Source organism: Phaseolus vulgaris, chromosome 8 (assembly GCF_000499845.2).
Source record: "Phaseolus vulgaris cultivar G19833 chromosome 8, P. vulgaris v2.0, whole genome shotgun sequence".
In the NCBI taxonomy this organism is placed as follows: domain Eukaryota; kingdom Viridiplantae; phylum Streptophyta; class Magnoliopsida; order Fabales; family Fabaceae; genus Phaseolus; species Phaseolus vulgaris.
Window position 1 is genome coordinate 62,855,566 of NC_023752.2, and position 11,144 is coordinate 62,866,709.

General features: G+C 33.1%; 2 protein-coding genes across 2 annotated transcripts in view; both read right to left on the minus strand.

Moving 5' to 3' along the window:
- Positions 1-8,553, minus strand: part of LOC137824096 (AP-1 complex subunit sigma-1) — a 43,856-nt gene extending 35,303 nt beyond the window's left edge. The window contains exon 1 of the mRNA XM_068629551.1: positions 8,540-8,553. The gene's annotated coding sequence lies outside the window, so the exon portion shown is untranslated. The remainder of the gene's footprint in view (positions 1-8,539) is intronic.
- LOC137824091 (serine/threonine-protein kinase BSK1) lies at positions 2,395-9,582 on the minus strand. Its single transcript, XM_068629546.1, has 8 exons — positions 9,362-9,582; positions 8,133-9,229; positions 7,805-8,044; positions 7,626-7,711; positions 6,783-6,971; positions 3,193-3,411; positions 2,997-3,110; positions 2,395-2,899 (listed from the first exon to the last, which is right to left on the minus strand). The coding sequence occupies exons 2-8, from the start codon at positions 8,647-8,649 to the stop codon at positions 2,648-2,650; spliced, it is 1,617 nt and encodes a 538-aa protein (XP_068485647.1). The 5' UTR covers positions 8,650-9,229; positions 9,362-9,582; the 3' UTR covers positions 2,395-2,647.
- Positions 9,583-11,144: the final 1,562 nt, after the last annotated feature.

The window sequence follows — 11,144 nt, forward strand, 5'->3', positions numbered from 1 at the left end:
TTTTGTTTTTAAAATATTTTTTATTTTTTTTAATTATAAACTTAGTTTCTTGTTAGTTTTTTACATAAAACACTCAAAATGTTGTTTTTATTCAAAAAAATTGATAAAATTGTTTTCTACCTAAACTTAATCTATTATAGTTTTTTTACCTAAAATGAAAAAAAAAACCAACTTAAGGCATTAAAACATTAGTGATTTTTTTATTTATAAACTTTTAAAATTATGTAAATCTATAAAAAAAATGTATACATTCGAGTTTTTAGTTGAGAATAAACAAACGTGATAACCTTGTTTAATTTTATGATGCAAGGAAATAATTAATTAAAAAAAATAGAGGTTTCAATTCATATTGTTTTATCTTTTTTCATGTAAATGAATGTATTGTGATTGTGTGACATATCTTGTGCTATTTATTATTTCTGTGAATTAATTATGTTCCATCAACTATAAAATAATGAAAACAACATCAATTAAAATAAATAACTAATTAAAATTATTGTCTGGATTTTTATTTTAGTACAAGACAATTATTGAATAGAAACCAATTTCAGAAACAAAAAATAATTAGTTAATATATTGACTAAATTAGAGACCATTTTAGAAGCTAAAAAAATAGTTGCTAAATTAGTTTCTACTATTGTTAAATAGTTTATAAATTGGTATCTAATTAACAACCAAGGTTTTTGCTACCAAATTTAGAATCTAAATAACTGGTACTTAAAATCTTGGTAGCTAATAGATACCAATTTAGAAACTATTTAACAATAATATAAACTAATTTAGAAACCAAATGTTTTTTAATTTTTAAAATGGTCTCTAATTTAGTTAATATAGCAACTAATTATTTTTTGTCTTTATTTGATAATTTTTTTTAATGTATATGATTATGTGTGGTAGGGTAAGTATTTGTTGATGTTTTTAGAAGAAGAAAAAAAGTGCTTAGAAAGAGTAGTAGAGTGGCATTAAGGAATAAATTAAAGATGATTAAGATAATGAAATGTGAGTTGAAAGGTGATGAAGAAAAGAGCATGACGTTGAAATGTAGGTGAGAACTCAAAACACTGTGCTATGTATAGACATAGGAAAAGTTGGAATAAGACAGAGAGGAAAAAGAAAAAGAAGAAGCTTTAACACTCTCAAATTATTTATTTATTTATATATTTATTATATGATATGATGGAGCAATTGGTGTTGTACCTTCCTAGTGGAATTTTGGTACTCACTTTCACAATACATACCATTTCGTATTTCGCATTTGGAAAATCATAATGCACGTGTTTCTCGTGCAATTAATCAATTGCAACATCCACTCACTCTTCACTTCAACAATCATTCCATCATCTTTTTCCATTAATTGCACACCAATTAAATATGATTGCAGACCATTCATGAGACTATATTAAATTATCTTTTAAAACTATTTCATAAAATACTATGTAATTAAATTTATTATATCACATTCATCAAATCTTATACCAACTTCTCTCTTAGCTTCTTTTAATCCAAATATTTTTTTTTATTCTTTTTAAGTAATGAAAAACACTTTCCTTTTGAATTGCTCAACCTTAATGGAATATTGAAAAAATGGGATCTGATTTATGACAAAGAATATACTAACTGAATTAAGACAGCATCTAATGATCATAGTTAAGGCTGAACCAGGGTAAACAGATAATGGTATGTCCATAACTTGAATATTGTCCCTTATTCGGTATCAAGATCGGGTAAGGAAGCAACAAAGAGTTTTAAAAATAAAATCGTAACAGAATATCGATCTTCAAAACGAACAATACCACCTTAAATATAGTGACTTTAAATATAGTAACAAACAAAACCACCTTAAATATAGTGACTGATAATATTATGTTCATAACTTGAATATTGTCCCTTATTCGGTATCAAAATCGGGTAAGGAAGCATCGAAGAGTTTTAAAAATAAAATCGTGACAGAATATCGATCTTCAAAACGAACAATACCACCTTAAATATAGTGACTTTAAATATAGTAACAAAAAATACCACTTTAAATATAGTGACTGATAATAGTATGTCCATAACTTGAATATTGTCCCTTATTCGGCATCAAGATCGGGTAAGGAAGCATCGAAGAGTTTTAAAAATAATATCGTAACATAATATCGATCTTTAAAACGGACAATACCACCTTAAATATAGTGAGTGAAACGAAACGATGTTCTCACTCGAATCTATCAATTATGGAAATTAAAATAGAGTGTGTTACTTCCAACAACTGATATTACGAATAGAAGACGTAATAGAGAGATTGCATATTATGCAGATTATGCAGACATGAGATTTTATTATGAACACCGAGGCCTTGAGAAGTGAAGAGTTAGAATAACCTCAATAAACACTTGGTTGACAGTAACCCAATAGGCATCAAACAATCAATTTCATTAACAATGGAAAAATTACCGGTATTCCTTCCCAATTCAGAGTGCTTAAGCACAGTTTTCAAGTTGTGACCGATTCCTATAAGATGGTGAAATAAAGTGCATGTGCCATCTACTCCACCAGTGTTGTATTTCTCTGACACATCTTAAACTCAGATTCAAACGTTAGTTTTGCTTCCCAGCTCAACCTTTATACAGAACTTAGCACCCTCAAATTAGCTAACTGCATAAAATTATAATAATTTCGCTTTTTGTCTCTTCTCTTCCAATGCAGCTGCCTCATTTAACATATCAGCCGCATCCTTGTGCATGTCCAGCTTTGCAAGAGCAACTGATTGCATGTAGAAAGCCGTGGGCCAGTCTGGATAAACACACTGTGCTTGCATGGCGTCGCGTAGCGCCGGATCTGGCTGATCACATAGCAGATAGCATAGACTGCGTCTTGCAAAAACAGTTGGGGAGACCATCGTTCCCACGTCAATAAACTGCACAAGTAGAACAATGCAGAAGCAACTCAATGATTAGCATGCACATAGCTAAGCTACAATCATTTGCAAATGTGGAACAAGTGCTAAATTGCACCTGGGAATAGTTATCAATGGCTATCTTGAAGTCTTTGTCACGGAATGCATAGTCTCCACGCTTCCTTGCCTCCAGCATATCTCTCATTTGTTGAGTCCACTCTTGGAACGACAGCTGAACCAATCCATATTCAAAACCGTATTGTTTATTGCTTAAACAAAATAAGTAATTTAAAACCACTGAACCCATCAGTTACCTCATTAGTTCCTTCATCATCTTTGTAGTGTGTCGCAAACAAGATCTGATGTATTGCAGTTAGGTCCATTCTTGAACAGGCCTCTCCCATTGCTGAAAGAGGACGTTGTGGGGTTAGGTCCATCCTTGAACAGGCCTCTCCCATTGCTGAAAGAGGACGTTGTGGGGTTGATGGAGGTTCCTCGTGCTTTGGAATTCCAAGCATGATGTGAGAACGAACCTGAAACACATATTAATAATCAACTAGAATTATTGCTGTTTTATCCCATTCATGTAACTAAATTTCCATTTAACAAGGATATATTTGCATATCAAGTGAGAGATGATGTTGGCATTGCTACAGCTCAACATGCACCTTCAAATCCTTTTCTACTTTAGTACACTGAGAAATACATGATAACCGGGAAAGACAATAAAACACTTTCATTTCATGCATGACAAATTATAAATACTATGCGTGGAAGAACTTTATTTAGTCACGTTCAGCATTGCATATAATTAGCTTGGCTTTAGCACTATTCATTCTTGAACACATTCTTGTAAGATATGCATCATTGTACTGGCCCAGTCATAATGTCATTCAACCAGGTGTATGACATAAGTTCAAACCTCCAAATCATGCAAGTCTAACACCTAGGTCATCCTTTTCATATTTATAAACTACAATCACTACAAGAAAATCATTGAATAGAAACCACTTTTAGAAACCAAAAAGAATTAGTTGCTATAGTGACTAAATTAAAGACAATTTTAAAGACTACAAAAATTATTGGTTTCTAAATTAGTTTCTATTATTCATAAATAGTTTCTAAATTGGTATCTAATTAGCTACAAAGGTTTTAACTACCAATTATTTAGATTCTAAATTTGGTAGCAAAAACCTTGGTAGCTAATTAGATACCAATTTAGAAACTATTTATCAATAATAAAAACTAATTTAGAAAACAATAATTTTTTTAGTTTTTAAAATGGTCTCTAATTTAGTCACTATAACAACTAATTATTTTTTTTCTCTAAAATTAGTTTCTATTTAATGATTTTCTTATAGTGAGAAAGGACAAGTATTAACACAACAGTAAGATTGTGCGTTATGACTTAAAGTCAAATATTCAAATTCAAGAAATAGCCTCTCTCCACTTGCGGGGGTAAGTTTGCATGACACATCTATCCTCCCAAGACTCCATTAGGTAGGACTCTTGTGTACTAGATTGTCCTATACATAAAATGATTGAATAATGAATTAAAATTTGTTTGTTAGCATTGGAAAGCCACCTTAATTGTGATTACCCTTGGCTTGTCTTTTGAACTATTTGGGGTTATCTTAATTTTAGCCTTGAAGGGGGTGTATTTAGTCTCAAGTCACGTAGAGGTATAGTTTAAATAGAGATTAAAATTTCTAAAGCTTGAGCAATCCTCACCTTACAAGGTGTCTTCGGGGATTCCATTATGCCCTAAACCTGAATTCTAAGATGTATCAATCTATCCTAAATTTGTTACTTAGTCACCTGTATTTCTACATAATCTAGATATTTATTTCTAGGTATGAAGGAGGTTTTTTTCTAAGATGGTATTTTGACTCATCGTTAGGCCACCTACCTTGTAATGCTCTTAAGCCAAAGCCTTGAGTGTGAGGATTTATGAGTTACCTTTATTGCAACCTTGAGTCTATCATAAATTCATTGGTGGGCCAACAGTACTTGTCCATAGTCTAAATGTATATTCTTAGATGTGAAGGGATTTTGTTATTCGATGATGAGCCATGTGGTGTTAAGATTCCACATAAATATGGCCAAAGTAATGTTAGTAAGGCTTGGATATTTTATCCTATATTCATTTTTGCATCACCTACATAGCCTTGGGCATGAAGAGAGTGTTAGAAAGCCACCTTAATTGAAATCACTCACTCGAAACCCACCTTAATTGCAGCTTCTTTGGGGATTGCCCTAATTGCAGTATTGAGCAATGTGTTTTGTTACGGTAGTTATATACTATAGACAATAACCTAATTGATAAAAAAGTAAGTTGTGAGTTCAACTGTAAAAATAGAAAACTGTGAGAGTTGAGCCAAGAGTTCACTAAGAGAGAAAGTTCGTGCTGTAGTCTTTGAGTATAGTAAATTTTGTTGTGAAGGTAGAATGAAGTTCATTAATACCTCAACCAAACCACGTTATTTTTGTGTTTGATTCTGTCTTGTTCTTCCTTCATTTAATTTCTACCTTTACCTTTGCAGTCTCATCTTTGTTATAAAATTAGTGTTTGTGTTGGTAGATGCTTCAGCAGTGAAGTTGTTTGGGCTATTCCACAACAAACTCGTGTGATGAATGTGAAATTCAATCATCATAACTTCCACAAAGTATGAGGTTGAGAAATCCACTGGTTTGAATGATTTTTGGATTGTGGCAGTCTAAGATGTGTCCTCTTTTGGTTTAACAAGGCCTTCTTAAAGGTCTGGAAAGGGAATTCTAGACTAATGTAGGACACTGCATCCAAGGTAAAGCTTGCAAAGTACAGTTTAATGTAGGACAACAAAGAACAAAGGGATCTCTAGACTATACATTCATGTGGACTTGGGAGACCGTCTTCAACTCTATCACACTCTAGTACTAGATACTACGTGACGATAGTAGATGATTACTTGAGGAAGCTATGGATCTATCCTCAGAAGGCCTATCAACTCGAAATATAGTCAATGTAGTCCATACATATAAGGATTTAACAGTCCTATACTTAAAAACCAATTTTTTAACGCAGTTATATTAAGCCCTAAGCCCAAATTACAAGAACTAGATATAGATTAAACGTTCTGACTAAGCTCTCTATGAGACAGATGTATGCAAAGATCAGGTTTCTTTAAGGTCATATGGTGTATACTTGTAGATAACATCACATCAGAAAAATTACCAAAAATTCTTTTATCCTTTAAAACTAACAAACTAATAGTAATACATTAAAGCTTTGTTTTTTGGGAGGAAAACCCACTAAAGGTGGCCAATTAGGTTCTTGAGCGGCAATTAGTCATTAGTGAAGCCGGTGGATACTGAACAACAATAACACTAGCATGAAATAGATATAAATAACTCTTAAACAAGGACCAAACCAACAAAGATGACTAATTCTTTACTAACTGAACTTCTCAATCAGCTAGAACAATAAACCAATTACTTTGGCAGTTTGAGAACTTGACATGTCAAACATCTATAAACTATCTTATACACAAAACGCTTACCATCTTATATCATCTCAAGCAAGAGGAGAAGTTTAGTGCATAAAGAAATCCTAATCAGAGTCAAAATGAACATTTGTAACAGCCTAATATTTGGATTGCCATGTTTAATGTAATTTGAGGATGGTGAGCTAAGTGACACCAACCAAGTAGATTTCATTATGCAATGAGTAATCAAAGAAAGAAATATTAAATATCAAGAATGATAAAATTTGAATATTAGACATTTAGGAACTTTAACATCCAACATAAAGCCTAATTCATGTGGATGATGGAATATTTGGAAGGGTTGTTGAAGCAACAAAGTTTCAATCTCATTATTCAGTAAATAATATGCTTCATTATTATGTTAAAGAAGGAATGTGTACATCGGGTTTTGTATGCAATGGGGCAAGTGTTGTGACCAAATCGTTCGTATCAGGCCGCTCCCTCGGTTCATATTGCAAGCATTTGGAGGCAAGATTAACAACTACTGTCGCTTCTTCTGTTGAAAACTTTCCCTCCAAATGCGAATCCATTAAGAGCATATTGTTCTTCCCCTGTATCATATCAAGTGCCTGCAAACAAAATAAGATAACTCCATATGGTACCAACCAAAAAAGCTAATTGAACAAGTCAGCAACCATAATTGATGTTAAACTTAGGTACCTATAATAGCATCCGCAAGTTCCATTTTTAGCTATCAATCAAAGAAAAAGATTTGCATACCTTGAGTTGTCATTAGTAAATGTTCATGGTTTATTTATTGTACAATATTATAATATCATTTATAAGGTAATATAATAAGCACTTGCAAACACAATAACAGCCAAGATCTGTAGGGAAAACACTGAAACTACGAATTACATGTTAAGATTAAAATGCCACAATCAAAAACATAGAAGCATTTAAAGCTTTTAGTGATATGTGGGAATATTAGACAATTTATACATCAGCAGGTGATGAAAAGGGCAACTTGATTCAGGGAAGGGAGGTTTCATTTGCAGTTTTTAATGATTTGTCCATCCTAAGTTTGGTAGTTAAGCAGGCTTAATGAAAGATATACTCAAATTCAACAATTTGCCTATGTATAGAGCCATTAATTGGTTACAGTGAATCCTACTAGGGAAGCTATTTTGATAGGGTAAGAAATAGTCCCAAGAGAATTAGCAGTTGACAGTTATTTATGCAGAAGGTGAAGAGAAAGGTAAAAGGATAGAAGGCAGTTTTACATGACTGGGAGGGATGTGCTTGCCACTGAGGAGGTCTAGAAGGACAGTTCCAAAGCTGTAAATGACACTTTCAGGGGTGACCCTTCCTGCAATAACAGAATACAGAAAGAATGAATAATTTGAATAGAGAGAAACGTAATTGGTGAGAGTTAATAAACAGGGAGAAGGTGGTTAGTTACCGTTTCTTAAATATTCAGGAGGCGTATAAGCAAGATTGGTGCTATAACTCTTGCCATCCCTGCTGTTCTTCATGAAACCGAAACAAGAGAGACGAGGATCACCTTCCTGGTCGAACAGAACACGGTAAGCATTCAAGTCGTGGTACAGGGGGCGCCCCTCTGTACTGCAATAATGCAAAGCCTGTGCGATGTACAGAGCCACCCGCAACCGCATGGCCCACTCAATAGTCTGAGTTTCCCCTGCAAGAAGGAAGTAAGAGATAAGAGAAAACTTAAAAAGGAATACAAATAATGGAAGATGAGAAGAGGAAGAAGAAGAAGAAAGTACAGTGGAAAAGATGCTTGGCGAGAGTGTCATTGGGCATGTACTCGGCAACGAGGAGCCTCTCGTCGCCGTCGCAGCAGTAACCGATTAAATTGGCGAGCCTAGGGTGGCGCAACTTGCCAACGCCGGAAGCCTCTTCGACGAACTGCTTGGGATCCGGCCACGCAGCCTTGCTGAACTTCTTGACGGCAATCCAACGGCTCTGGTTGTGGAGGCGACCCTTGTAGACGAGGTTGGGCGCCTTCTCGCCACTCCCGGAGACGATATACTCTGAACTGAAATTGTTGGTGGCCGCCTTGAGCTCCGGCAGCGAGAACTCGGCGAAGGTGAAATCGACCCCCTCTTTGTCTGGGTCACCGGCAGAGTCTCCTCCAGCAGAAGCCCTGTGATGGGTTCCGTAGCCCTGGTCTTTCTCCTTCTCCTTTTCCTTCTCCTTTTCCTTTTCCCTTTCCTTTTCCTTTTCAGGGTGCGTCTCTCTCTCTCCCACTCTCAGCAGCATCGACGATTGGCAGCAACCCATCTTCACGCTTTCTCTCTCTTTCTCTTCACCAAATATCACCGATCATCAGATCTCGTATCTCTCTGGTTCTTCTTCTTCTTCTTCTTCTTCCTTTGTTTTGTATTCTATTCTATCCAACGCATCCCTTCTTCCACCACTGTTGCTTAATTACTAGTCACTGTTTACTTCTTACACTGCATCTCCCTCCACTTATTCTATTCTATCCCAAACATTACCCTTTTCACCTTTCACCTTTCTTTCTCTCTTTATCTACTCTTTCTCCTTCGCACCAACCCAATCAATGCCTTTTTTTTTCTTATATTTATAATAACACATCCAAAAACCCTAATTCCCCTATTTTCTCATTGCTCCAACTTTCATGCTCATAGGAGGAGGGGTCAACGTGAAGAACCTTCTTCGCAAATTCCATTACTTAGCTTGCATTCAAACACTTCTCCATAATTCTGCCACCCCATGGATCACGTGCTTCCTTTCACAGCCCCTTTTTAGGGAAACACTCAGATGCATCTTCTACCCAAGTCAAGCTTTTTCCTTTTCTTCACTTCTTTTTATTGCCTTCCTGTTACTACAATCACTCTTCCTACAACATAAGGAAAAAAAAAATCAAAAATCAAAAACACATAACTTTGTTTTCCACGAAATTTGTCTTTAACTCCACAACAAAAACTGTTCTAACTCCTTGGGTAAAAAAAAACATAACCAAATTACTTACGTTGTGTTTTGTCCTGTCTCTTACGTTTATTAGACAACATGGAATCCTACGACTCCATCACCAATTTATCGTACGCTTTACACCAACTTTTGTACCTTGAATTGGAGTGCAGCGTACAACACGTCCCATAAATATTACTCACAATTTACATTGCTATAATCATAAAATAAAACAAGACAGAGTCATAAAATATGCATTGTATAAATGATTATACACATGTTGCGATCAATTATTGTAGATATGATTAGAGCAAAATCTGAGTTTGTGATGTTGTAGGTTTTGGTAAAAGAGAGTTGAAATTTGTTTAGAAAGGGTAAAAAGGAGAAGGAAAAGTAGTAATGTTTGGGGTAAGCAATAAGCACCCCACCCTGTGAAAATGAATAATAATAATAATAATAATATTTATTATTAGGTTGTGTGTGTGAATAATGGTTGGAAAAGGTAAAAAAGAGAAAGATGATGTAAAAATAATTGAGTTGTGTAGGGTGGGACGTAGATTGCAGCAGTCACAGTCCTATTTGTTGAAAACACTTCTGCACTTCTCATTATGGGCCTACAAAATGCAATCTTCATTAATGCTCTCTTTCTTTACATTTATTTCCGAATCAAAAACTCTCCCAAAAATATGAATGGCAAATAAACCTTCACTGCATTGAAAACTGAAATAAGGGGGAAAATGTATATAAAAATATTAGAGATCGATATTCATATATGATACCTATTCTCTAATTTAAAAAATATTGATTAATATTGATTAAATTTTTTATAATTTTAGTTTGATTTTAACATAATTTAAAAAATTTACATTAATTTTTTTAAAATTTAAATTTATTTTATAAATTTTATTATGATTACAAAAATAAAGAATAAATCTTTTTAAATTTGTCATTAGAAATATTTTTCTAGTAAAAAAAATTAAAACATATTTATTCACATTAATTTTTATTGTCAATTTAAAATAATTTGTAATTGTATAATATATAAATCTGTGTCTTAATTTTATAAAATATACATATCAGTGTGTCTCTGTTACATAGATAAGACTCCCATATAAAAAAAATTGAGAGAAATGAGAACAAAAAAAAGTGTGAAAAACTATTAAAAAGGATCGAAATTCTTAAAAACAAAAAAAAAAAGAGTTTCACTTTGATTAAAGTATGAATCTAGCATGTTTGAGGGAAGGTTTGTTTTGTTAGAAGAAAAAAAAGGCTAAACACTTATAAAAGGAATGTAGCATCCATTCTTACCCTTTTTGAGATTGAAGATATTTTAGGCCAATGAATGTTATTTTAATGAAAACTACATGTTTAAATTATGTTCAATCAATATGATATATCATGACTAAAAGCATGAGTGTATTTAAATTTTTAAATAATTTTACCATTAACTTAAAAGCATCTTGAAAAATAACATACAAATGTAACAATAGTTTTCTTAAATTTTCTTAGCATTTATGATTTTTAGAACATGTTGATCTTGTATTTATAGCAATCATGAGTGTTAATTGAAACTATTTACTAAAATATTTAATTGCATGTTTTATAAGATTTTAATATTGATTGATTTTCATCCAATTTAGACGAAAAATAATTAATATAATTAAAAATAAATATTATTATATTTGGACCATATCTATTTGAGAAGTCCTTTCAATTTAGTTAGTTTTGAACTTATTTATTTAAACGACTCTAGTTGTTAGAATTTTTTATAGAATAAAAATAATTCTAATAGTTGGACTTTTCCATAGAATAATTATTAGACACCCGACAATTTTTTTACAATT

Bases quoted from the DNA above. Each gene is read 5' to 3' on its own strand.
- LOC137824091 (XM_068629546.1), bottom strand. From the start codon at position 8,649: ATGGGTTGCTGCCAATCGTCGATGCTGCTGAGAGTGGGAGAGAGAGAG. The intron at 6,972-7,625 runs GTAAAACTGCCT...TTTTGTTTGCAG, and splicing joins AGCACATCCCTCCCAGTCAT to GCACTTGATATGATACAGGG. The intron at 3,111-3,192 runs GTAACTGATGGG...GGATTGGTTCAG, and splicing joins ATGATGAAGGAACTAATGAG to CTGTCGTTCCAAGAGTGGAC.